At 53.0% G+C, this 26,327-nt stretch overlaps 9 protein-coding genes across 9 annotated transcripts; 5 read left to right on the top strand and 4 right to left on the bottom strand.

Moving 5' to 3' along the window:
- Positions 1-391: 391 nt before the first annotated feature.
- Positions 392-1,071, bottom strand: MRS44_012542 (uncharacterized protein; the record flags this gene model as incomplete). The annotated part of the gene is made up of 2 exons (XM_065618830.1): positions 392-852; positions 915-1,071. The coding sequence occupies 2 exons, from the start codon at positions 1,069-1,071 to the stop codon at positions 392-394; spliced, it is 618 nt and encodes a 205-aa protein (XP_065474902.1).
- Positions 1,072-2,931: 1,860 nt separating this feature from the next.
- MRS44_012541 (uncharacterized protein) lies at positions 2,932-4,125 on the top strand (the record flags this gene model as incomplete). The annotated part of the gene is made up of 1 exon (XM_046269445.2): positions 2,932-4,125. The coding sequence occupies one exon, from the start codon at positions 2,932-2,934 to the stop codon at positions 4,123-4,125; it is 1,194 nt and encodes a 397-aa protein (XP_046133006.1).
- Positions 4,126-8,778: 4,653 nt separating this feature from the next.
- Positions 8,779-11,155, bottom strand: MRS44_012540 (uncharacterized protein; the record flags this gene model as incomplete). Its single annotated transcript, XM_046269446.2, has 5 exons — positions 8,779-8,890; positions 8,943-10,498; positions 10,556-10,831; positions 10,889-10,986; positions 11,074-11,155. 5 exons carry the CDS (start codon positions 11,153-11,155, stop codon positions 8,779-8,781), a joined length of 2,124 nt encoding a protein of 707 aa, XP_046133007.1.
- A 3,215-nt stretch (positions 11,156-14,370) lies between these two features.
- Positions 14,371-15,847, top strand: MRS44_012539 (uncharacterized protein; the record flags this gene model as incomplete). Its single annotated transcript, XM_065618829.1, has 2 exons — positions 14,371-14,468; positions 14,521-15,847. 2 exons carry the CDS (start codon positions 14,371-14,373, stop codon positions 15,845-15,847), a joined length of 1,425 nt encoding a protein of 474 aa, XP_065474901.1.
- Positions 15,848-16,200: 353 nt separating this feature from the next.
- On the bottom strand, positions 16,201-17,884 carry MRS44_012538 (uncharacterized protein; the record flags this gene model as incomplete). Its single annotated transcript, XM_046281125.2, has 2 exons — positions 16,201-16,829; positions 16,885-17,884. The coding sequence occupies 2 exons, from the start codon at positions 17,882-17,884 to the stop codon at positions 16,201-16,203; spliced, it is 1,629 nt and encodes a 542-aa protein (XP_046133009.2).
- Positions 17,885-18,456: 572 nt separating this feature from the next.
- On the top strand, positions 18,457-18,978 carry MRS44_012537 (uncharacterized protein; the record flags this gene model as incomplete). Its single annotated transcript, XM_046276120.2, has 6 exons — positions 18,457-18,481; positions 18,544-18,600; positions 18,651-18,689; positions 18,744-18,771; positions 18,826-18,889; positions 18,940-18,978. The coding sequence occupies 6 exons, from the start codon at positions 18,457-18,459 to the stop codon at positions 18,976-18,978; spliced, it is 252 nt and encodes an 83-aa protein (XP_046133010.1).
- A 302-nt stretch (positions 18,979-19,280) lies between these two features.
- On the bottom strand, positions 19,281-19,845 carry MRS44_012536 (uncharacterized protein; the record flags this gene model as incomplete). The annotated part of the gene is made up of 4 exons (XM_065618828.1): positions 19,281-19,477; positions 19,527-19,637; positions 19,691-19,749; positions 19,802-19,845. The coding sequence occupies 4 exons, from the start codon at positions 19,843-19,845 to the stop codon at positions 19,281-19,283; spliced, it is 411 nt and encodes a 136-aa protein (XP_065474900.1).
- Positions 19,846-20,912: 1,067 nt separating this feature from the next.
- Positions 20,913-21,983, top strand: MRS44_012535 (uncharacterized protein; the record flags this gene model as incomplete). Its single annotated transcript, XM_046276122.2, has 1 exon — positions 20,913-21,983. One exon carries the CDS (start codon positions 20,913-20,915, stop codon positions 21,981-21,983), a length of 1,071 nt encoding a protein of 356 aa, XP_046133012.2.
- Positions 21,984-22,669: 686 nt separating this feature from the next.
- MRS44_012534 (uncharacterized protein) lies at positions 22,670-25,399 on the top strand (the record flags this gene model as incomplete). Its single annotated transcript, XM_046269447.2, has 2 exons — positions 22,670-24,566; positions 24,627-25,399. The coding sequence occupies 2 exons, from the start codon at positions 22,670-22,672 to the stop codon at positions 25,397-25,399; spliced, it is 2,670 nt and encodes an 889-aa protein (XP_046133013.2).
- Positions 25,400-26,327: the final 928 nt, after the last annotated feature.

The raw sequence follows: 26,327 nt of genomic DNA, 5'->3' as shown, positions 1-26,327 counted from the left end.
GACACCGAAGATCATTGAGAATTGAATTGACGGGTTGGGTTTGCCACCCCGGACTGTCATCTCCATCCGAGATTGATTGCGGTGTCAGAAAATGTGTAATTCCTCGTTTGGCCATGTTTGATGTGTCACCGCCCGTACCTGTAGATTGCGAAAGCGAAGAGGAAAAAAAAAGTGACCGGGTCTCCCCCTTCTGGACTCATTCCGCCGCTTGACCCCAGGGAACATCCCCTTGAGAGCACCTGTCGCTCTGCAGATCATCGACGGGTTCTGGCGAGGAAGCGGTGTCGAGCGAGAGAGCACGAACAAATCCTCTTGTCCGTGTGTCTCCCGTCAAGGAATCCCCGACCTTTTAATCAGGACAGTCCGCGGGTGAGTGGGTTGGGTTGCGGCATCACGACGATGCTGCCGCTTCTGCATGCTCGCTCCTCCGGCTGCTGTCCGTGTCGAGGAGAAACTCCATCGAGACCCTCAAAGCCCCGGATCGCGCCCAATCAAGCACATCTTCATATCCATCTGCAGACGCACGCTTGGCCGGTCCGTCTCTTGGAGGGGAAGAGGAAGAGCGAAGCAAGCAGCTAGGCAGCCTCAGGCTGGAGTCCAGGGGGGGAATGATGTCAAGCATCCTTGGTGGAGAGCTAGCGCACATCACAGAGAAGTGTTGTCGTTGTGTTGGTCGATGCCGTCCGTCGGGCCAGTGGGCGGCGGCAACGCGGCCCTGGACCTTGACCTTGACCTTCCCGGGACCCTTGAAGGTTGGAGGAGGGATGAGGATGGGGAGACGGATGGGAATCGACAGTGTTGGGATGCACGAAATCAAACAGTGTGTATCGCCGTTGCCGAGAAGAAAAAAAGCTGGGGACAATAAGGAGGCTGGGTTAAACTAGGGATTACACTTGATGATGTTGGCCGATGACGACGCTGGGCAACAATGACGAGAGCAGACAGCGCACCAAGACCCAGAAGGGAGGCGAAGTTGGGAAGAGAACTGCAAATAGCCCAATGGTATTGCAGAGAAGCCACGAGGTTGGTGTTGAACTCGCAAGACTCTGGGTTGGATAAGCTATTGTGCATGCGGATGACTATGCTACTCGGTGGCTGTACAGTGGGATACTCGATCCTACTATGGTCGTCATGTGCTGTAAAATGTACATCTGATGGACGGATACAAAAATACACCATCATCATCCGGGCGCTCAACATCACGGCCGCCGCCGCGTGGACGAAGACGGCACATGGACGTTCCGGGCCTCCGCCACGATTTGCCGTGTGGTTCCTGGAAACGGATCAAGAGGAATCAACCATCATCCGTCTACACCATGTACACAACACGCCTTGCGGCACCAGAGTCTGACATTCCCGCTGATAATCCTCTCTCTTTGCGTAACTGATCCTCTCACAATGACACGGATCTCGGATAGTATAGCATCTCATGCAGATCTGGAACGCGCCTCTGACTGGAACGATCAGAGTCCGAGAGATAGAGAGTATCGCAACTCTTGACGTGCATCGAGTTGAAGGATTTGGATGAATGAAATGTCTTGGAACGCACGCACGCACACACGCGCGGGGGCGTGTGATGTTCTTAGATGAAACGGCTCTTGAAGCCAACGAGAGAAAAGCCACCGCCTGCACACATGGACGCAGCAGCAGCGCACGCACCTGGGTCCGTTGCCAAGGCTGGCTCAGGTCCTTTGGGGGTGGAGGTTACAGAAAACCAAACCTCACCTCCCGCGCAGATGCTCTCTCTCTCCCCTGTCTATCTGGTCTGTGAGTGGCTTGAGCTGAGAGTGATGAGAGTAAAGAGTGTGTGTCTCGTGGCGGCTGCTGTTGGGCCGTTTGAACCAGGCACTTGGGTTTTTTCTCCCCCTTTGAACTCCTGACGCCGGCGTTGGATCAATTCAGGTCATTCATTGTTCTACCCCTGATTACTCTAGCCCAGCTGAACCACATTCACGTCAAGATAAGAAAAATGCTGTAGCCTCTTTTCCAACGACTTTAACGGAGTATGGATACTGGCTTGACGATGGAAGCAAGAGAGTGGAAGGAAAGGAAGCGCAGGACCCCTGTGAATCCGCCCGCTCTTCCCTTGCGCTTTTCTCCCGAGCATGGACCCCTGCCACCAAGAAGCGCCCCTGCCACTCGAACCTGAGTTGTGCGGGCAGGGGCCATAAAGAAGCACATGTACCCAGTGCGACATGAAGCTCAACTCACACGGCCGTACTCGTACCAGAATGTGGCTACTACTGTGGGCAAGAGGAGCCCACCTTCAACTTGCCCATGTCTTGTTCTCCACTCTCTGCAGCCAGGGCCCCCCCCAGGGCCCGGGGGGTCTAAACCTTGGTTGGTCTCAGGGACTCGACTCCCATCCACATCCACCAAAGAAAGACTCGCCGTAGGTTCATATTAATGGATGCCCTCTCCCCCAGCCGCCTGCCTTGTCTCTCCTCTCTTCCTCTCCCTCATGGATTTTTCACCCTCTTGTCTAGAACTGCGGGAATAGACTATCGATTTTCTTTTTCCTTCCTTTTCGAAACTCTCCCTCCTCTCGGACGAACTACTACGTATAACCGCCCTTGAAACAGTCATTCTTTGCAACTCCCTTTTCCGCTTCCGTCTCCTTTGTCTGGTTTTGGGTCCCCTCGGTGTCTCTCAAGCCTTGTTTCAGTTCTACAGACGCCCAACGACCGCTACCGGCCACATCCACGACCGCAGTCCTCGACCTGCTGACCACGAACCCTCGAGAGAGACCCAACCCGACCAGACCTGTTCTCGCGGCCCCTCGGGTTGTCAAGGTCTCGGCTGCTGGTTTCCTCCCTTTTACATTACATCCTTGGTTTCCCACCCCGCCCTTTGTGTTATTGTCCAAGGGCATATCCACATCTTTTTTCCTAGGGGAATCCAATATTCCATCACTACCGAACCATATCCGCAATGTCTCGAGTGACGCAGCATCCTCAGAGGGAGCTTGATGCTCCCAAGCTTGATACTAGCCTCGCCCAGCGGGGTGCCCAGCATTCACAGTCTCGAGCTCAAATAGAAGCCCTATCCGTCGAGCCTCCCATCTATTCCCCATCTGCCGACGCCGACGAATCTTCTCCCGAGTCTACTCCCACCACCATGATTCCTACACAACGAAGTGTTTCCGCTGGAGGAGCTCCAGCTCTACCCGCCAAGAGCTCTCTTCGAGCTTCCAGGGTCCTCGACGGCCTTCTCAAGCTGACTCCTGGGGAGCAGCCACCCTTCACCACTCAATCCGCCCCTCATGCTGTCTACCTCTCTTCCGAGGAGGATGCCTCTTCCTCCGCCGATGACTTTTCCGATTTCGAGTTCGACTCTGGTAGCGACGAATCCCGGGCCTCATCTAAGCGAAGGGGCAGCCATGAAGACACAGCCCGAGTTGTGTCTGTTGTCTACTCTGGAAAGCCTTCCATGATCCACCTCCCCCGGCGATCAGTGTCTCCCAGCTCTAGCTCTAGCGAAGCCTCTTCCTCGCGACCTTCATCACGACTCTCGTCTTCGTCTAGACCTCCCAGCCGTCTCCGCAGGACATCGACACTTCCCGTCATCGACCGCCGCATGTCTCTCTGCACCTCTTCCTCTGGCACCATCCTGCACCCTCCCCGGACAAGTAGCATGGGGAGCAGCCGCCTGGAGAAGCAGAGGCCCGAGTTCTTGAGCATTGATCCTTTTGCCATCAAGTCGGAGCCCGAGACCAAGGACGACCAGAACGATCGACCCAAGACACCCAAGACACCGACAGGCATGTTCAAGCGGACACTGAGCTTGGTAAAGAAGCGCAGCCGACCTTCGCTCAATACCCACCATGCCACATTATCGAGGGACAACCTCTCCCTCTTTACGCCTACGTTTCACATGGAGCAGGTTCGAGAGGAACCAACAGCAACCGACTCGGACTCGCAGCAGTCTGCTCCTACACCTATCCTCAACAAGGCGCCTACATACCACGAGATTATGAAGACTGCGCAACGGAGGACCTCGACAGCACCGATGTCGCCCATGTCACCCATGTCGGAGCCCGCATCACCAATGACGCCCAATAGTACCCGAAGCCGCCTAAGGCGGGGACTTGAGGCAGCGGCGCGACGACGCAGCGTCAGGGCATGAAGAGACAACATGCTTTGAAAGCTTTTGTATAACGAATTATGACCTGGGCCACATTAATCGGAGCCGCGATAGAGGTTTCCACCGTTTCTCATTTGTGTTTTTTTTCTTTGTACCACCTTACTTTCCACTCAATGGCCCTTAGGAGAGGGGAATCGGCGCATTCATGATTTGTTTTCTGGGAAGTGTACACATGCTGGCAAGCAAAAGGAGATAATGGCGTTTACCGTAAAGCATGCAGGATTGCATTGCATACTGGAAAGAGAAGGCGTTTTTTTGGTATGGTATTGGGACAACCACACTCATATGCTTTGCAAGCATCGACGGCCTTGGACAGGCCCTTTTGACTTTGATTTCTAGATAAATTGTTAATGAGCCCTGACCGCAAAAGGACGGCAGGCGAAGGGGGCAAGGCATTCATTCTTTTCCTTCACTTGTGAAGGGTTTGAAATATTGTCATGAAATACAAACAAGGCAGACATGATTTGCTTGTTGCTCTCATCTAAAAGTTTACTCTGGCGCACTCTGTGAAATGATTCAAATGTATTAAATGGAACCAGGCAACGGGAAGTGAACAAGAGTTGTGGCTTGTGACTTTGAGGCTCCCAGAAGGGGTTTGATGTGATGGATGCGGTGAGCTAGCTCGGCTCTCAAGTGCCTGAGTCTGGGGGAAAGTTTGTAGCCACAGCCACAGCGCGGGATCTCTAGGGCTGTGTGGTTAGGCATTCTAGAATGTGGAAGAGTCGGTCAGAGGAAGAGATGGACTGCGGTCAAGTTCCGTGATAGAATGACAAGACTTCCACTCTCTCCATCCAGTATTGCCAGTCTGTCAATCCTTTACTCCTAAATGGCATCATCTAGTCCATTTGCTGATCTGTGCTCCAGGGATCATGCTCTGTTGTTGCGGTGATGATCCGAGGCGGCTCGTTCGGTGTACATCAAAGGTGTAAGTGAAGAGATACAGACGGGATACACGTGGTTTGGGAGAGAAACGTGCGTGGCTGGGAGGTAGAGGCAAAGTACTTGCCGGATTGGGAAGGAGGGAGGAAATGAATTGGCTGGGCTAGGGTCGGAGGAGAATGTCACGAGTTAATGTAATATGCCGCGTAGGTTATGATTTACGACGATGGGAGTGATTATTTGAGTTTGCCAAGTGAATTGATTGACATTGACATTGACAGACAGACACAGACATTTGATCGACGTGATGGTCTGGTGAGTACTCTTGACGCAAGTACCCCGTAAGCCACAACGCAGCTCCATCACAGACACACAAACTTCCCCTGGAGCTAAGAGACTACCCCTGTTCCCGTCCGTCATGGGCGTCGCTCGTTATTGAGATCTGCCCTTGCTGAATCCAACCGCCGCCGTTCAGCCACGCAAACGGTGCAGGCGGACAGTCAGTGCAGGAGCAGGCAGTCGAGTGAATCTGCCTCGTAGTGAGTGACGCTTTGGCATACGCAGGGACGGACTTCTTGTCACTCGGTTTCAGGGGCCGATAGACGAGAGGTTGAATTGCAGTGGAGTCAACTGTCACTCATCACGGAGGTTTAACTACTGTAAGCCCACATGGGAATTTCCTTTCTTTTTGCGCGGACCTGAATCAACAGCCGGGGCCTTCTTTAGTGCCGTTGTTTTTCGCATCTGAGGCAATTGATGAATGTTACATGCGTGCATGCATAAACGTGGGTCTTGGACGCGGTTGATCGCGTCTGTCTGCGTCCGTAGGCGCGTTGTTGATTTTATGTATGTCTCTACTGTTCCTTTTTTGGTCCCCATTCATTAAAGAGATTGGAATTAGTGTCTTACTTGATTCTTCGAGAATGTTTGATGTCGACTCAGTTCAATTGATTAAACCAATCGAGTCTGATCCCATCACTGACTTCAAAAGGGCTTGAGCCTCGTGCTCTGACATGAACTGAAGTTGTCAATGCTCCTGTCAATGCTCTTGTCCATGTACCTGGAAAAGCAATCAACTTCCATCACGCCACGACAACATCCCACGGCAGTCCCCGGAGGCGTTTCTGCAGAAGCAATCCCATCATGGGTACCTGCGCTTTCAACGGATACCGTGTACATCCATGACGTCCCCTCGTGCGATCCGTGGGGCCGTCGGCGCTAGTCCGTGGGAGCTCATTTCGTTTCTATGGATCAAGGAGAACAGGCTCCTCGTATACTGTGCTCGCTACTTTCTTGCCCTGCAGTGGCTTGAACAAGAAGAGTCAAACCCCTGGCTGAGACCTGAGTGAATGCCGCGTGTGGCTTGTGACTCCAGAGCAACCAGCGTCTATCACATCGGATCAAAGGGACGAGACAAGATAAGAAGAACGAGAACATGAGAGCTTCATGTAGGGAGAGTGAAACGTGATCCATCATGAAACCACTGCCACTAGACACTCAAAAATCGACCATCCTCTTCAAAACAGCAATGCACTGTGAGATACTCACTCCTTTCCTCGACGACGGCACGTGCGTAAGCAATCTACACGACGGTCGCCGCATGGGGTGGCTGGCGATCCTAGTCTGGGGGAGATTTGTGCCTCTCCTCATAGGCTACGCGAGTCAAACTGATCTACAAACAGGTATAATGCGCCGTCTTATGCCTTGTTGTCAGATATATTAGCTGACGAATATTAAACCTCCTGCGAGATGCATTCCCACGAATCCTACCTTACCTGACGTGCATCATGATGAGCATCAGGGATCTTCAAGCTCGTGTTAGTCCGAGTGAGAGGTTCTAGATCCTTATCGGTGAGAGTAAAATCCTTCGGACGGGGGTCATACTCTACTCGAAACGACCTCATTGGGACATGTCCCGAGATGACGGGTTACAGCTTGAGTTGCACAGTATACTCTGCTGGAAGACTACAAGATGTCATGCTCGAAGCTATATCCCGGAACATCAGTGAGGGGTAGAGTTTCATCGATCGGATCCGAAGCTTTGGACCAAGTGTCGTGGCAAGCAACATCCCAGATGACGAGATGGAGATGGTATCAGGTTAGAAGTCTAGCTGAAGACGGGTTGACATTTTTAGGTCCGAAGCATTAAACTCTAAAGTTCTCATACGTAACTGCCAAGTCCCATCTTCAGTTCTTTTCTCCGATGTGGCACATACCCCTAGGTCATCTGCGTGTACTCGCCCTTATTCGTGGACTTTCCGCTGCTGTCATTGCGGTTTCGAGAACTTGATGATATCCATCGGAAGAACGTACCGACGTCGGGGCCGCCCGGTGGGTTGCCGAAAGCCCCTTCATAGTACGTGGATGTAGATATCTATCATTACGGGAGTCACTCTCACCATCTTCATCGCCGGAACACGAGATGCTGGAACACTCCCCAGCAGATGATCCGACTCCCTAATATACTCAAGCTGTTGAATAGTGGGGAGATGCCCCAACGGTGAGGAACTGTTGGGAATATCAAACACTCCTCTTGTATCTCGTAGCCATGAGGATCCTATGATGAGGAGAGTGTCATCCAGGCTGAGGGGCCGGTCTATGGGGATATGGATAATTGGCATCTATGGAGACTATCTGGCATCCGTACTACTCAGGCTGTCCCCCGTAAAACCTCCCTGGTGGCTCTTTACTTCATTTGTCTAATAGTATCCTTGAAGTTGGAGAAGACGATCCGAGGTGATGGCCTCTTTCGTCTTTGCTTGACCCCTTTGCCAAGACTTGACTTGACCATATTCCTTCTCATCGGATATTTACTGCATCTTGTCTCGGAGATGTAAGTCAAGGGGGTCATCGGAAAGCTAACTATCCGCTCCTTGTCTATTGTGTGTGCGTGTGGAGTGCTCTGGGCTTGCCATGTTGATATTGAACTGGGAGAACTCGGCAGGATGGCTCTGGTGTAAACTTCAAATCTGCAAATCACGAGCAATAAACATTCTGTCCCCTGAGTTTGACACTCTTGGACTACCCAAAGGCCATCAGCCAACACGTCCTTCTGGTCTGGAGGTTTGCAAGTGCCACAATCCCCTTTCGTTCTCTGAGGCCAAATACCTAGGTCAGGTGTAACTCGACTGGAACCGTCCCTGTGGAACTCATCAACGTCCACTCAACCATGAAACCCAGGCATGTGGTAACGAGAGCAGTACATCATCTTATCCTTCGAGTCTCGAGTCTTGTGACAGCTGACTTGAGACACCTCGACTCGAAGCTATCTCAATGCCTAGTGCTATGCCCGAGTCTCAACCGAGTCTCCTGCTCGGTGATACAGCCATCACTCGTATCTTGTTTCCTCCATAACATGCCTCCAACATGCATAGTCTAATCCCTAAACACTACGAGTATCATCTGTGTCGTCTCTCTGATGAAGCACTTAACAGGTTCAAGCAGTCACAAAAACAAATACTGCGTATCAACGCCTTCAATAATGAGCTCCCTATGGAAGGTTCAACTAATCAACAAGGAAAATGCAAGGTACGCATCAAGACAATGCCCATGTGCTGCGTGCTCTCAACACCGGTAATGACATGCAAGTGTCTCCCAACAACCGCACACCCTCTCTCTTCTCACGAGCTACTGTAACAATAATTAGTAAAACATGTTGCCCATCCATGCAAACTCCCTCCTCTTCCTCCCCTATCACCTTCTCCCTAAACTGTTGTTCATGGCGTTGCTGCCCCGGGCGAATCTGAAAAACCCGCCCTACTGGTTACCGTTCACAGGGGCGCTTGCGCCCTCCAAGGGACTAGGGGGGCCGGGTTGCTTGGTCCTGAGAGTCAAAGGGAAGGGATACTCCTCAGGGTCCTCCTCCTCACTACAGACATTGTTAGTCAAGTGTTCGAGTTGATAACCAGATAGTCACTTACGGTAGCTTCCAGGCAACATAGTCCTCGGTGCTCAGGCCCTCACGGCCCTCCTGCAGGCTCGCAAAGTCACCAGGAGTCATCATGCCAGTCCGATCCCGGGGCGAGCCAGGGACAGAGAATGGCCGCGAAATCTTCTGCTCCACGCCAGGGATGAAGTCCTCCTCCTCGTCGCCGCTGAACGAGTTGGGGTAGGCACGGCGAAGAGCCAGCTGCCGAGCCTTGACATACTCCATACCCATTCGCTTCCAGTCGAGAAGGTCGCTGAGTCGCTCGGTTCGGTTTCGCTGGTTGATGCGCTGACGACGGCTCTTGCCGCAGAAGTCGAACATGAACGAGGTGAGCTGGTTGACAGAGTCGTCGACGCCCTTGGTACGACGGTCAACAATGTAGATACCGTAGTCGCTGGAGTTCTCAATAAGCTCCTCCATGTAACATCCGAAACCTGACAGGTTGGTGGTGATGCTGGGAACACCCATCACAGTGCACTCGGCAGGAGTGTAACCCCAGGGCTCGTAGTAGGACGAGAAGACACCCAAGTGGCAGCCGCGCACAAAGTCGTCGTAGTCGAGAGGAAGGACTGGGTTGGCCGAGTTGAGGAACTCAGGGTGGAACACCACCTTGACTCGGTCCGAAGGGTGGTTGAAGAGCTGGACTCGTCGGATCTGGTTCAGGACGGGATCCTCGTGATCGTTGACCATGTTATGGGTGACGATAGGAGGAAGTCCGTGGCGCTTCATGGCGAAGAGACGGCGGCGAAGCAGGACTCGGTCCTGGGCAGAAATGAGCTCCTTCTCATCAGGCATGGGGTCGCCCTCGTGCCACTTGAGCGAGCGCTCAAAGATGCGGCGTCCAATGCTCTGCTCAATGACATGCGTCGTATCCCTCAGGGACTTGATGACTGCCTGCCCCTTGAGCGCTTCCACGGTGAGAGACGTGGTCTGGGCGGGCATGATGATGAAGGCCACTACGGTCACCTTACTTCCCGCAGCCTTGAGTCGGTGGTTCAGCCGTGCTAGAGACTCGATGAACATGTCAACGCCCTTATTCCGGAACTCGTAACGGCCTGCAGTGAAGAGGTACAGAGTGTTATCGGGGTCAAAGTCATAGTGGCCGTAGAAGTGACCTCGGACAAAGTCGTGGATCTTCTCCTTAGCCTGCTGGTGGAGGTTCTGGAATTCGTGGACGGCCGAGAACTTGGTGACGTTGAGACCGTTGGGCAGAACGCCATCAGGCTTCCGCTTCAGCAAGTGCTCAGACTCGAAGGCGGTGATGTGAGAGACGGTGGTGAAGACATCGCAGGCGTGAGTGGCAGCTCTCTCAATGCAGTATCGGTGGTAGATGCCACGCTTGCCGGCCTCGGCGTCGACGTCAAAGTACTGCAGGTTGTTGTAGAAGTCCACGGAGCCGGCGCAGAGGTATCGGCCGAGAAGGGTGGCGTGTGTGGTGAAGATGGTCGTGACATCAATGCGGCGCTTCTTGCAGAGTGGCAGGGCGACACCAGCAAGCCACTCATGAAAGTGAGCAATGACAGCCTTCTTCCTCTCGTGACAGACAAACTAGGTGGGAATAAGGTTAGCAGATCTCGCCCAGATTGGAAGACACCATCTAATTACCTCTCCCAGGAACCAGGCGACAAGATAACCGAAAACGATAGTCTCGTTGGTCTCGTCGTCGTTGGGTGGCGAAGGGATACTGGCCAGTTCCCACAGATCCGACTTCCACTCATTCATCCGGTTATAGGCGGTCTTGGTGTCGATGAGGATAACCCTAGGCGCGCCCTCGATCAGCCAGCGGCCGTAGATGATGCCAATTCCCCGGTCCTTCATGGACTGCATGGTGGCAGCGATCTCTGGGCTGGTGGGCTCCATCTCTTCCACCTCGACAGCAGCCTAACACAGTCAGCAGTGCGCGATGGGAGGAATTGCGCTGCGCCAGCAGTAACATACCGATTGGTGGTTAAGAGGGCCGATGAGAGTGTATCGCTCGCCATATTCAGCTGTTGTGACGGGGGCCTTGGACTTGATGACAGAGTAGATACCACCAACTGGTCGAGAATCAGGTTAGCATGTGAAGGCGAGAGCACGGACGGAGGATTGGTAAGGATCGCGAGACGAGACGAGACGAGACTGACCTCGATGAGCTACCTCAGTAGCAATCTCAAAGAGAAGGTGGTTCTTGATGTCGCGAGTCTGCTGCTCGCCTTCGGAACTCATTGTGTCTTTGCGGTTTGAAGACGCAAGAGGAGAGAGATTGCTGAGGGGAAGTTCGAGTTCGAGGGGGTGATGATCTGATGCAGTCGACCAGGGTGGTCGCGTCGAGACAGAGCGGAGCTTCCTAGCAGGGAGCTTCTCAAGGGAGTATCCAGAGGGGGGCAAGGGCAGAGAAAATAGCTATAGGTGATGAAGATGAAGCTGTATCGATGGCCCGCGAACTCAATTGAAAAAATTTCGGGAGTAGCGAAGCGTGGCTGGGGGCGCTCGGGGGGTGCGAAGGCGAGGTGATCGAATCGAGATGGTAGTGGTGTTGAGGTTGCGTCACTGTGCCGCTGATGGAGAACGAAGGGGATCTGCGGGCGACAGTACAGCGCAGGTGAGCAGGGTTTTTGCGGCAGGGAGAGTGGACGGACGGACAGGACCCGAAGTACAGTAGTGTACAGCGCGTCGGGTATTTGAGGTGACGGCTTGTTTTTGCCCCTGTTTTTCTTGCAAACAACAACACAGCTGGGCAGGGCAAGGGAGGGAGGAGATGAAAGGAGGAGAAGCAAGGCGAGAGGGGGAAGAGAGGAAGCTTGGGTTAGAATGGATGGTTGAGAGAGATGAGCTGGATGATGTATGTACTCGAGAGGTACCTCGCGGCCGCTGTAGCACCCATCAACAGCGCTGGGACTCGGTGGTGATGCCGCCACGGTACACTCGATTGTAGTGGGCCGGCACGCTAGCGACGTGAGCTTGGGTGGGGACCTGGACCTTGGCCCCGGAGCAACCAGCAACGGCGCCTAAACAAGCCAAGGTACAATTGGATTCCATCATCGCCACAGCCGTTCGAGGTTCTGAAGGGCCCGGCCCACGCCCCAAAACGAGTCCAAGCTCCCGTCCTCTTTTTGGCGAGGGGCATTGTTAGATCCTCAACCAAAAAAGCCTTCTGAGAGATGACCTGATGTTATTACTCGCCATTTGCTATATTTTGCTCTATCGAATGGATCTATCTTCTTTCTTACGGTCCTTTCCATTCTACCAAACTCAATCAAGATTAACCGCGCAGAAAAGGGGCCTCTGAATACGCCACAAGCCTATCCCACTCTCGCCCACGCCGACCTCTACTCCTACGCACTCAGTACAAAGCCGAGGCCGGCCCATGCTCAAATGTTTCATCGCCATTCCCCATATCTGAATCCTACGCCGTAATAAGCTCGAGACTCCTCTTCTTGTTGAGGAGCCATGAATTCTCCTCTCTTTCCCCTGAGAGTCCGCCTGACCTGCCCTGCCCACTGATTACAGTTTGCGCCTCGACGTTATTCTCAACGGTATTCTGCCCGTACTTTGAAAGACGCCGATGCTATGACAGAAACAGAAAAGACCAGTTACAAAGTTCTGTTAAGAGCGAGTACCCCTCAAAAACCTCCATCTTTGTTTGGTTGCACGCAGGTCGACTCGCAGTAGTACACATCTTTGGGGTGCCGGGATGAGGTCATGGAATGCGGGGGAATGCCAGTGATCGACGAACCATTTGCTTCCTTTTTCTCCCCCGGCCCTCAGCTCCGACTCCATCGTCTTGCAACCTGATGCTCATCTCGACTGAGGACTCGGGAGGAACTTGATGCTCAGTCCAATCATGGCATCTCGTATTCATAGTCAACCTTGGAAGCCTGTCTCTCCAGTCCACTCCCACCAATGGCACCAGATCCTTCGGCTGTGCCCCCATCCGCGTTCGGTCTTATTAGTGAGCATCCCGACCTTTAGAGCACTTCAACCCAAACAACACCAACTCGGGCCGTACTCTTTAGCCAGAAATGAAATGCCGGTAGCGCTATTCAGCCATAGTTCCCGCAATCTACGCGCCTCCGGCCTCAATTCTGCCGAGACCCCGAAATCGGCCAAGCTGGGGATGACGGTCTGACACATCCCCCTCTCACCTCGCAAATGCCGAACGAGCTCAACTTCATGTTACTTGGTCTCACCTTAGATAACTCATCTCCACCCCGACATGACCTCCCGCGACTCTGGAATCGCCAAGAATGGGCTCGACTAGACTGCCCCGCCAACTCGCTCCCCCAAAGTCCAGTTGAGACATCTGGGGCGCAAGCCCTATTCTCCAAAGCTCCGGGCCATGACAACCAACCAGGCGATCGACAGCTCTACCTAGCAACGGCTTCTTCAGAACTTCTCTGGACCAAATAATCATGAATCAGATACCAACGTCATGACGGCCGTGGCTTACACCGAAGCGCGTGTGGTGTTGGGAGGCGGTTACACAGAAGTCGAGACATCGATACCCCATCGTCTCCCTGGATTTGACATCTAAAATTCGAGAATCCAGGCCCAAATATCATTAGGAATGGATCCTTTCCCTCCAATCAAGCAGATAATGTCTTCAACATCTCCACGGAGGTCCATAACGGATGAAGCCGAGAGAACTGGCTCCCCGGCCTCTGTCAAGCTGAGAAAAAATCTCCGATGACCCAAAAAATAAGTCTGGTCTCATAGAATTCGATGTCTAGCTGGACAGGGGCTCATATGGGCAATTTCCTATCACTTGACTGACCCAGGTCCTGACGAGAATCTTGAATTCTAGGTTACATATGGAGTACATGATGGTTTGCTTCATGACTAACATCGCATTGGCAGCAAGGCAAATTTCCAATTGTACATGAGGAGAATCTGAGTGAAGACCAGGATGATGCGAAATAGATCGCCTAAGGTTGTGAAGGAGCTGTGGTCCCTTGAGACTGGATGAAAGACGAAACGGAACTCCATGTTGCTCGCATTGTACAGTTCAACAATTGCCAGTAAAAAGAGTTAATGGAATTAATGAGTACATAGAATACACTAAATGACAAAAAGAATTGTCACCTTCTTGTATTGCTGATCGCAACTGATACAACAACATGGTTGAAGTTCTCTTTCTTGGTTGAAGAGAATCGTCAGCCTTGTGCATTCCCAGTCCATGATTGGACTGATCAGCGCCACGCTATCCCCGCAGTGGGGCAGCCCTCGTGCAAGGCTGCGAAAATTTCCAAAATTTTCCAGATCTCTTTGCGATCTCTGCCAATCGTCTTGCTCGAGCGAGACATACTTTTTCCGTCCAACACTTGAGATACCCGAAGCTCAATCAGCTTCACCACCTGCAGGACACTCTCGTTCTGCGTACCTCCGTTCTTTTTCTTTTAGATTCACATAGAACTTTTTGTGGCAAGAGACAATCGCGCAAGATGGGAGACGTTGCGCAGGTGAAGGTCGTCTTCACCACCACTGAGCAGGACATTGTGCTCCCAGAGTCCAAGCAGCAACTGCTCGTGCCTGCAGGCAAGTCATGATGTTGAACTCCTCTTATTATAACCCCAATGCTAACAGTGGCTCAGACATCAAGCGATATGGCCTCTCTCGTATCCTCAACTCCGAGTCCATGCTCGACACCTCCTCCCCATCCCCCTCGACTTCCTCGCCAACGGCACCTTTCTCCGCACCTCGATCCAGGAGCACCTCGCGAGCAATGGCCTCTCCTCCGAATCCACCCTGACCCTGCAGTACGTTCGAAGTCTGCTGCCCCCCGTCTACGAGGCTAGCTTTGAGCACGACGACTGGGTCGGCGGCGTGGATCTTTTGTCAATCACCTCGAGGGCGGGCATCTTGGCCGGCGGCGCAGACGTCCCCGAGCGAGTCGCGAGTGCATCCTACGATGGTCTGGTCAGAGTTTGGAACCCCTCTGGAGACGCAATCGCTGTGTCTCAAGCTGGCAGGGCTGGTGGCCACACCCAACGTGTCAACGCCGTGAAGTGGATTTCGCAGAAGCAGCTCGTCTCGGCTGGCTTGGATCGCAAGGTTATTGTCTGGGACTACAGCGAATCCGACGATGGCTTCTCTGGATCTCTCAAGTCCAGCATGGAGCTCTGGGGCCACGAGAAGGACATCAACAGCCTCGACGTCAACGGCGCCACCAAGCGCATCCTCACAGCCTCATCCGACGGCAAGGTCGGTCTCTGGTCGTCCTCAAAACGGACAGCGCCCCAGGCTGATCCCGAGAGCCTTCCCTCAGCGCACAGCACCAAGCGCGCCAAGCTCGCGGGTGCCGCCAACACTGCTCAGCGTGGTCCCCTCGCCATGATCCCCGTTCACGATGAGCCCGTCACGGCGGCCATCTTCCACCCCAACGACTCGACTGTCGCTTACTCGGCCTCGAAAGATCACACCGTCCGAACCCTCGACTTGACAACTCAGCGCGAGGTCAGCCGACTTACCACGATGCACCCACTTCTTTGCGCGACGGCCCTTCCCGGTTCGTCGCTGATTGCCGCTGGCTCATCGGCCCGACACATCACACTCCTCGACCCTCGTGAGTCCGCCACAACCACCTCGGCCATGACGCTACGCGGCCACGTCAACATGGTTGTCTCGCTCGCGCCATCACCCGAGAACGACTACTCGCTTGTCTCCGGCTCCTACGACAGCACGTGCCGCGTATGGGATCTGCGAAGTGCGCGCATGGGCACTTCGGAGGAGGGCGGCGGCAGCGTCAGCGAGCCTGTCTACACCATCGGTAGAGAGTGGCTCAAGGGCAAGAAGCTTCCCCCAGCTGGAGATGGAGCCAAGGTGTTGAGCGTGGCTTGGGATAAGACTTGGGGTATCGTGAGCGGTGGTGAAGATAAGAAGGTCCAGATCAATCGGGGCAGAGATTTGTTGTCTTCATAGGATTTAAAAGAAAAAGGACGGAGTTGAGCAAATATATTCTATAATGACCAAGCATCAAGGGTATTCATCGTTCCAGTTTCATTGCCAATCACCATTTCCATCCAACATCAAACAATCCAAAACAACACACTTGATTAAGATGCCGAATACCCGTTCTGCAGAACAATGCTCCAATGACAACTAGGTAGACAGATGTAGAAATTCTCTGTCTGATAGAACGATACTTGTTCGAGGTAGGCTGAGGAGTAGTATCCGGGGTATGGAAAGACGACAAGCCTTCCTGTGAGCAAGTAGTGAAACTGAACGGCCCTAGGTGAGAATTCACTTGCAAGTTCATGCCAGCTCCCCGTTCATTATGTTTCCTCCCGAGTCTTATCAATCAAAGCCTGGTACTTGGGCCGTCTTCGCATTGCGTCTGGCGCTAGCAGGACCAGCACCTCGCTCCTCAGCCTTGACTTTGAAAACGGCATATGATCTACAACAACGGCGTCCATGATGTAGGAGACAACAGTGTTGGTCTGTAGCGGCGGGGTGCGGAGAAGCTTTGCTATGGACTCGGGCGGGAGGTCTTCGTTGTCATGCCAGAGGAAATAGGTGCGCAGAGCCGAGGTCGTTACCTTGAAGATCTGACTCTTAGCAGCGCGACGCTCCTGAACTTTCTTCTCAGCGGCGATGATGCGCGAGTCCTTTGGCTGAGGTCGCTTGGCAGGAATCGGCGCAGGGGGCGGCGAAACTTCAACAACGGGCTCTTCCAACTCGCCTTCTACTTCGACATTGGTCAAATCGACTTCCACCGCAGCGCTGGTCTCAGAATCCTGATCCAATATCTCATCGCTTTCATCAACATCGTCAGCCGTCAAGAATTTAATCGGGAGGCCCTTCTCGGCAAATTCTGGTCGTGGAGGGCACGGGTCGAGCTTTTGGCGTTCTTGGTCCAAAACATAGAATAGATTCAGACCAGCATACGCGTCCGAGGCCGAATCTTGAGAGATTAGTTAGAACAAATGGGTTCGTCAGCTTGTTTGTGCTCAACTTACATGTGACTTGCTTCGCTGACAGGAGTGCCATCCAGTTGCTCGACCGCACCGAGTCTCCCTTGTACAGCGGGAGGCCCAAAAACTCTTCTGCCTGAATGGCGAGGGAGATCAGGGCCTTGTTGATACGGTCGTACTGGCCCAGCTTGGAATACTTGACGAGCTTGTACATATGGGACAGCTCAAAGATGCCCTTGGTCTCGACACCAAGATGCGTCTTGAGCCTCGTACAATCCCCCTTGATCGCAACTCCCACCTTGGTCACGCTCTCATCCTCCATGATCTTTTTGAAAGTAGGGGCGACATAGTCGTCGCTTCGGAAAAGAGCAACGTGGAAGAGACCGATGCGACTGGGGCTCGCAAGCTGGATGAGGGAGACGTTGGCCCGTGGCCCATGGGGTTTCCTTGCCCATGTCATCCATTCCAGGTCAAAACCAAGTACTTTCTCGCCTTCAAAGTGCGTCTTGCAGACATGTTCCATGGTGTGTTTGCTGGTGCAATAATGGACCTTGACTTTCTGCAGCTCGCCGTCAGGCATGGGGCGCTGGTACATGGTATAAGACCAGAAGGACTCGTCGGTTCCTTGTTCGCTGTTCTGGGCCGCCTCATGTTTCTCAGGATCGATGTTGTAGTCCAGACAGGTGATAGGAGGAGGAATCTTCTTTATGGCCTCAGCCTCAGCCTCAGCCTCAGCCTCGGGTTTTGGGTCAACGGGATTGCCCTCCGCATCGGAGATCACTTGAAACTCCTCAGCTGTAGGGGCAGTAGATGCCAGCAGGTCTTGCTGATCGAACCACTCGGCGGCATTCCGTTCAAATTCCTCATCATCGCTAAACTCCTCAGAGTCGAGCTGAAGCTTTCGAGTTGTGCCATCCTTTGGGCTTGGTGTATGTACGAAGCGAGAGATGTCCAGGGAGGGATAGCGGGGCTGCCGGTCTGTTTTGGGCGAAAATCGGATCCCAGTTGATGGATCCCATAATCGATTTCTGGGTGGTGAGGACATGACGAAGCGGGATCTTGTATATAGTGTGAGACTCGTTTATTCATGTGTAGAGGAGAGAACCATCCTACCTGGTATAAAGCAATCGGCGCGTTCTTCTGTAGGGTCTGAGTACATTGCCAGCAATGCCCACCCGCCTGGAACAAGATATCATCGAGGCCTGTGATTTACGAATCGGAGCCAAAATCGGAGCGCCATTGTGGCAAATGCCCATGACCCTGATGCGCGCTATGTGGGATCTCGTAGGCAGCCGCGTCGTGGATGCCCTCGTTAAGTGCTCACTGTGAACGCTGAATGGGTGATGGGCCGCGATAGCTGAGTGGTTTGCTGAGTCAGCATCGCGAGTTCACGTGGGGACGTGGTACACCCGCCTGCGACCCTTGCACCGCCATGATCCATCCCACTTTGTGACGACTTTGATGCCCTGAACCCAACCAAGAGAGCCAAACAAAGCCCGGAATCATTGTTATTAAAGTCTCTGAGAAGCGACGAACCAATAGGCTTCCGCATTCTTTGGCAGTTGATAACTAAAAGCCCCCCAAACCGCAAAAAGCTTAACCGCACAACTCATCATCATGGCATCCCAACTGCTGCCCCTCGGTGAGTAGTCCAGCAAGGCCGCTACCGGCTCACTCATTGCAACATCACTGACATTCGTTTAGAGCTCATCGACAAGTGTGTTGGTTCAAGGATATGGGTCATCATGAAGGGTGACAAGGGTAAGACAACACACTCCCTATTCGACAGCTAGCACTAACGACTCGAACAGAATTCAGCGGAACTCTTCTTGGCTTTGACGACTACGTGAGTAAGTAACATACGCTCTTCCTGGATGATTATCATGTGCTAATAAAGACGACAGACATGGTTTTGGAGGATGTGACTGAATTGTATGAACTGTCTCTCTAATCTTTGCAGGCTTCGTTCAAACGCTAACCTATCAGTGACTACTCCGGTAACCACACCAAGCTGCCCAAGATTTTGCTCAACGGTAACAACATCTGCATGGTATGTCAAATCATTCCTTCGCGTATACTTTGCTGACCCTTACTCTTTAGTTGATCCCTGGAGGTGAGGGACCAGAGGGCGCGGCTTGAGGGCAATCGGAAAGGGAATGCTAGTCATAGAAAATGCACACATGCCGAGGCTCGACATATCCAAAAGCCCACATGTGGGAGATTCTCTGAAATTGCGCCGAGATTACTGGGTATTGACGTTCTAGAGGGCATGTCACGAGAAAAGAGTTGTGCGATTCGCAAGGATAACCTCTTGATATTGACTTCATTAGAGACTCATGTCTCGGGTTAAAAAGCAGTAATCTTCAGCCCCCAACGCCAAACGTCCATGATCCCTGTCCGTTTTGGATGGTCTTGCATTATGACCGTGATGATTGCAAAACTCAGTGACCGTTCTGCATGTTGCCCTGCTCGCCAGTGTTGGTGATGCGACGGAGCTCCCACTCGCGAGTAAACTCCTGGTGGAGCATCTCCAGCTGGTTGATCAGCTTCTCGCAGACGGAGGTGAAGACATCACGGGGAGTGATGGTGCCGTCAGTCTGGACGCGAATAAAGAGCTCAGGGACGTTAGGGTGGGCAACTAGATCAAGGTCAGAAACGTGTCTACTTGACATAACGATGTGACTTACTCTTGTAGCCAGCCATGTAGACGTTGGGGTGCATCTTGAGATGCTCGGAGAGAAGGTTACCGAGAGTGTGGTCTTCCTTCTTCAGGACGAAGTCAGAGGTGTTGGACATGCCTGGGAGACGGGTGAGCAGCTGACGAGTATTCGAGTGTCACCGGGGTTCTTACCAGAGAAGACCCTCTCCTCAATCTTCTTCTCCCCGTCATCGAGGATGAAGAGTTCGAAACTGCAAGTGCGTTAGCCAGTGTTCGACTCAAGTACCGCCGCTGTCACGTAACGGGTTGTCCTGAAGGTTGAAGTGCTTGGGGTTGCCGCCAGCCATGATGGAGAAGTATTGCGGGAAGGGGATTTGATGTTTGTGATGAGTGTGGGATTGCGAGTGAGGAGAAATGTGTGAGTCTGCTAGAAGAAGTTCGCATAGGAAGATGGTGTTTTGTAGGTAATGTTCACCACTGCGAGGCAGCTGGCAGAACAATGTTGACGGGAGAAGCATTCATGATTGGCCGAACAACGGCGCACTCGCGGCCTTGAGGATAATCATAATGTTGATAGAAGTTCTGATTCCATGGGAGAGCGGCGTTTGTAAGGAAGTGCCCAACTTTGTAAGTTGAAAGTGGCTCGTCAAATGCGCTTCTGTTTGGCCATTTCAAGACCAACAAGATGTGATGAGAGTAGTTCTTGGACTCGATACGAACACACGAGATCCCAATGGGGATTCGAGAAAACTAAGTCATCCGCCTGATGATTCTTGATACAGCCAACTGAAGAAGACGCATGGCGAAGCATCCATCGGGGGATCCGCCATGGGGGGTAGTCTGGGGGTCCAACTCGAAGCGTCTGGGGAGGCCTTGAAGCTTGGAATAGAAACAACACGAGAAAGACGCAGCAAATAAACAAGAAAGAACTGAGCTTACCGATCGGGGGCGTTCATCTTGGTGGTTTGCGTCCGGTGTTAGAGCGTAGCGTTTGGCGGTAACGTGTTGATGAGTGCAAGGCGTTGGAGAAGTTGCGTTTGAAAGGAAGAAGAGGACAGCAAACGGTGGGATTAAATATCGATCCAAGACAGAAGCAAAGAATTTACCAAAATCTGATGCTATTGTTGACCAGCAAAAGAAGTTGGTTGTCAACAATAGCAGGTTGAATGAATGAAAGGCGGCGATCTCTGAATGGCTCAACATGGAAGGTTCTCAGCGCGGCAAAAGGTTAATCATCGGCTGAATCCAAAAAGGTCCTTGCTGCCTGTGCTGAATCTGGAGGCCATTCATTGACAACTCTTTTGACATTGCATTGAATGAGCAACTCTTTTTTTTTCTATTTCAGAATGCAGCGCTTTTTGCATTTTTAATTATCCCATTCTGGCCATTTCTCTAACAATGAGATATCTTGTCAATGCCGCGAATTCAGCCGTCCTTAGTACGGCATGCTAAACGCCTCTCGCCGCACCTTGCAAGCCTTCTCCCGGCCTGCCGAGATCTAGAATCCGCCCGAAATGAGCTGCGATGGATAGAGGGTCATGTCGACGAGACGTGGGCGCATCGAAAAGCATGGCACTTGGAGCAACTATGCCACAAGAGGGGCCGCGGTGTTCCTCTTCAATACATCCTTGGCTCACAACCTTTCGGCTCCTTGGACATCAGATGTGCACCTGGTGTCTTAATACCCAGGCCTGAAACCGAAGCATACACTTTCCACCTAGCAGATCTCGTCAAGTCGGGCGAACTGCTTGGCCAAGAATGGAAGAAGGGCGGGCAGGGTCTTAATTTGATCGATTTCTGCTCGGGAACTGGTTGCATCCCGCTCGGTTTGTTCTCATCTCTTCAGCGCTCAGTTGCACATTTGCATGTAAGAGGCGTGGATATTTCACCAGTAGCCTTGAAGCTTGCAAATGAGAACATTGCTCGCAATATTAGGCTTGGTAACCTCCCTCAGCCGAATGAGAAGCAAAACCTCGAAATTGCAAGGGGAGACGTCTTTAGCGATAGTGATATGCAGCAGCTTGCAGATACTCGCTGGGATGTTCTTGTCTCCAACCCACCATACATTTCACACGATGTCTGGAACCATGGCCGTGGACAGCTTGGATTATCGGTCCGCAAGTATGAGCCACAACTTGCTTTGGTTCCTGACAGCAACCTCCCTTGCCCGGCGGAGTGCGATCCAGCCGATGTCTTCTACTCTCGGCTTTTGGATGTTGCGGCCCTCTTAAAGCCGAAGGTGATGCTTTTGGAAATTGGCGATGAGAACCAGGCCCGTCGCGTCCTGCAGCTTTACTTTGCCCATTCGACCGCCAAGAATTCCCGAGCCGAAATTTGGCGAGACTGGCCGGATTTAGAGAGTTCGGAGGAACTGAACCCTTTTGTGGATGTCACAATATCAGAGGGAGATACTCGGCGGGTTCCAGTGAAAGGAGATGGTCTCATTCGATCCATCCTAATCAAGAGTTTAGATGGAGAACAATAAACTATCCAAATTGGACTTGCAAGTACTCTCCGACTCGACTCATGGGAAATCCCGCATTGCTCATGATTCCACACTATTGCCGTGCAAAGGCGTTTCCGGCGTGAGTCGTGAAGTCATGACAATGGATCCTGAGCAGATTGCCACATCAAAGTGAGCAGGTTACTCAGCAACAAATTTGCTCGAGATCCAGAGAACTCCATACGGAACCATGGCACGAGACGAGTTGATAGCCCAGAGTAGTTGTAATTGAAGCAAAAAAGTCACGATATAAAGATCAACAGCTCATATATCCGGCAAATAGATTACAAAATCGGCCGATCTCATGAGCAATCTGTAATTCGCAGGCATCGACTCGCTGACGCTACTGTCTTGCCCCCCGGAGCCGGCACTTGGCGGATCCCCGACGACTTCCGAGAACACGTGATGACCTCCAATTTTCGGACTAGCAACTCGGATGGACTCATCGCCAGAAGATTCCACTTCAGTGGTGTCATCAACATATTCCAATCCATTGGCGTCGGAACCCCGAGTTCTTGATATATACGACCCTACCCAAGTTCACCAGTTCAACGACAGCCCCCCTCGGCCTGAGCCGTGCTGCCTCATGAGATAGCACGGCGCTTTGCAACCACCTCTAATCCGCAACTCCGGTTGTTCCGCACTTGCGCCAGCTCGCATTGCCCGCCATGTCGAGATTTCTGCGACAATCGAGCCAGCTCGCGCGGGTGACGAGGCTCACATCCCAGCCTGCACTGCGGGCATGCGCGCGGCCCTCAATCATCACCAGGTCGATCCCCGCAAAGACATCTGCCGCTTTCGCGATCCGAGCGAGGGCCTACTCCTCGCAACCCCCACCATCCGGAAAAGACCCCCGATCGAACCCCGACAAAGACACAGAGCATGGAAGCAAGCCATTAAATCAACACAACGCCAAGGATGGGTCTGAAGGAGGCAAGGCTGAGGCACCCAAGCCGTCGCCTCTGCCGGAAGGCTGGATTCATCTAAGCAAGGACGAGATCGCCCACCTCGAACAATTCACCGGCAGACTCCCCGAGGCCCAGCGGCCTGTAGCAAAGGATATTCTTGAAAAACTTCAGATCGTTGGTGCGCCAGCTGAGACCCGAGACCTCCTCGAGAAGCTGCGTGTCAACGGCAATCTCTCAATCTTGGACAAGGGAAGGCTTATGCGTTGCGTCTACATGGTTACGGAGCGAATAGTCGAGCTTGAGGACAGCGAGAACCAGGATGGCCCCTTCTCATCGTTCCGCATGGACAACGAGTCCAAGACGAACGACGGCAAGGCTGGCGCCAAGGAGGATGGATCCGGTAACAAGAAGCAAGATACGGGCAAGGCCGGAGGGAAGCCACCCAAGAACGAGCGAAGCGGCTGGCTTGAGGCTGTCCAGACTGGTATTGCCATCGGTGTCACTGTCTGGATTGCGGAGCTTCTTGCCAACCCCTTCTCAGAGAAGGAGATCACCTGGCAGGAGATGCGAAAGGCTTTCCTCGACAAGGGTCTGGTTCAGAAGCTTGTGGTCATTAACGGCTCCCAAGTCCGGGTCGAGCTTCACCCAACCGCCACCGGTGCTACTGGTGAGAATGGCCAGCCCGCAAGAAAGACATACGTTTTCTCCATCGGATCTGTCGAGTCCTTCGAGAGGAAGTTGGAGGAGGCTCAAGACCAGCTCGGCATTCCACCCTCTGAGAGAATACCTGTCAGCTACGAGGCTGGGGGTGGCACTTTCGGCAACCTTCTCCTCGCCTTTGGCCCTACTCTATTGTTCATCGGTCTGATTCTCTGGACTCAGCGGTCAATGGGTGGCCGTGGTGGTGCTGCCGGTGGCATGTTCAACTTTGGGAAGAGCAAGGCTAAGAAGTTTAACGCCGAGAGCGCTGTCAAGGTCAAGTTCTCGGATGTCGCCGGCCTCGAGGAAGCTAAGACTGAGATTATGGAGTTTGTGAGCTTCTTGAAGCAGCCCGAGAAGTTCGAGAAGCTCGGTGCCAAGATCCCCCGAGGAGCAATTCTGGCTGGTCCCCCTGGTACGGGTAAGACACTGCTCGCCAAGGCCACGGCTGGCGAGTCTGGAGTCCCCTTCTTCAGTGTGAGCGGTTCTGAATTCGTCGAGATGTTTGTGGGTGTTGGTCCTTCTCGTGTGCGAGACCTGTTCGCAGAAGGCCGTAAGAACGCTCCCTGCATCATCTTCATTGATGAGATCGATGCTATTGGTCGGGCACGACAGGAGAGTGGCCGAGGATTCGGTGGCAACGACGAGCGGGAAGCGACTCTGAACCAGATCCTTACCGAGATGGACGGTTTCAACACGCGAGAGCAGGTTGTCGTCCTGGCCGGTACTAACCGAGCGGATATGCTCGACAAGGCCTTGATGCGACCTGGACGATTCGATCGACACATCTTCATTGACCGACCCACAATGAAGGGCCGTCAGGATATCTTCAAGGTTTACCTGAAGAAGATCGTGACCAAGGTGGACCAGGAGTACCTGGTTGGTCGTCTTGCGACGCTCACCCCTGGCTTCTCTGGAGCTGACATTGCCAACGTCGTTAACGAGGCTGCTCTGATTGGTAAGTTTAGTTCCTTGTATATGCGCATACCCTTGAAAGGATTTCTCTAACATGTAATAGCTGCCAGAGGCAATGCCGACGATGTCAAGATGGACCACTTCGAGCGAGCCATTGAGCGAGTGATTGGCGGTCTGGAGCGCAAGTCGCTGGTCCTGAAGCCAGAGGAGAAGAAGACTGTGGCTTACCACGAGGCCGGCCACGCTATCTGCGGATGGTTCTTGGAGCACGCAGACCCTCTCCTCAAGGTGTCCATCATCCCCCGTGGCCAGGGCGCTCTGGGTTACGCACAGTATCTGCCTCAGGATGCTTACCTGATGAACACCAACCAGCTCATGGACCGCATGGCCATGACGATGGGTGGCCGCGTGTCAGAGGAGCTCCACTTCCCTACCGTGACAACGGGTGCTAGCGACGATTTCAAGAAGGTGTCTCAGATGGCACGGAACATGGTGACCCAATGGGGCATGTCGGAGAAGGTGGGCCCTGTGCACTTCGAGAACGACCCGAACCGCATGCAGAAGCCATTTGCCGAGGCGACAGCTCAGCAGATCGACCAGGAGGTGTCGCGGATCGTGGAGCAGGCCTACCAGCGCTGCCGCGATCTCCTGACGGAGAAGAAGAAGGAGGTTGGCCTGATCGCGGAGGAACTTCTCAAGAAGGAGGTGCTGGTGCGAGACGACATGGTGCGAATCCTCGGCCGGAGACCGTTTGGCGACAACGAAGACTTTGAGAAGTACTTTGGAGGCGGCAACGAGCCTCCGCCATTCCCCGAGGAGACGGATACACCCAAGGAGCCTCCTGCGCCGGCGCCGGCGTTCAAGAAGGTCGAGTAAGCGGGCTGCCGGGATGATAAGCGACGTCAAGCAAGACCAACAGGGGCAGCCGATATGCCAGAACCCGCAGACATGTGGTGCGCCAAGGCGCATGGCTCGCGCCGCGGGTCTGGTCTGGAGGGCTGTGAGTGAAGGAGGAGGGATGACGGGGAACTTGAGGCAGAGCGAGGATTGGCTGCGTCTACGACGACTCGGCCGAAGCTGAAGATGACTGGTCGGACAAGAGCGCCCAGGGCTCAAGCTTCAGGGATCGGAGCCGGGGGCTTCGGAGGCGGCTCTGGAGAGTAATCAGCTCGTAGACGGGGACGAGGATGGGGACGAAGACGGGGAATGGGCTCGGCGCGGCCACAGCAGGCGCAACAAAGAGGCACTCAACTCTACCTTGATCAGTCCCTTGGATGTTACAATGTATTTTTTTGGGCAAACCCCATGTTGGGAGGTCCAGGAGGAAAAAAGGAACAACATGAATCATGTACCATTGTATTTCTAGGTGATAGAACTGTACAATTATTATGTGAAGCGGAACGGTCTGTGATATGAATGTTTGTTTCTTGTTTAGTGTTTCGTGTTATAGTTGAGAATGGATCCATGTTGGTGATGTTGACCAGGGTGGATATGAGGAACAGACTATTGGATCCTTTTTCCGAACAATGCAATGGGCGATTCGGCGACGGGTTTTCAAGGTTGACCGACGTTGGATTGAGGACATGTCAATTCTAGAAGCGGCCCATCTGATTGGGCAGAAAAGTTCCCCCGTCCCCCAAACCAAGGAGGCTCTGTCGTGTAATGGACGTCAAAAGTCTCGCGTGTTACGGGGAAACGGGGAACCCAAGTAATAAGCGAAGAAGCGCTCTGGGGCCGAATTGCAGACGAAGCTCCTCTTTTTTCTTTTCTATCGAAAACAAGCTGGGGTAAAAAGGTTCCGTGC

Source organism: Fusarium solani (assembly GCF_023522795.1).
Source record: "Fusarium solani strain SB1 chromosome Unknown bctg00000008, whole genome shotgun sequence".
In the NCBI taxonomy this organism is placed as follows: Eukaryota; Fungi; Ascomycota; class Sordariomycetes; order Hypocreales; family Nectriaceae; genus Fusarium; species Fusarium solani.
Note: the sequence above shows the minus strand (reverse complement) of the source record. Positions and strands in the feature narration are given on the sequence as shown.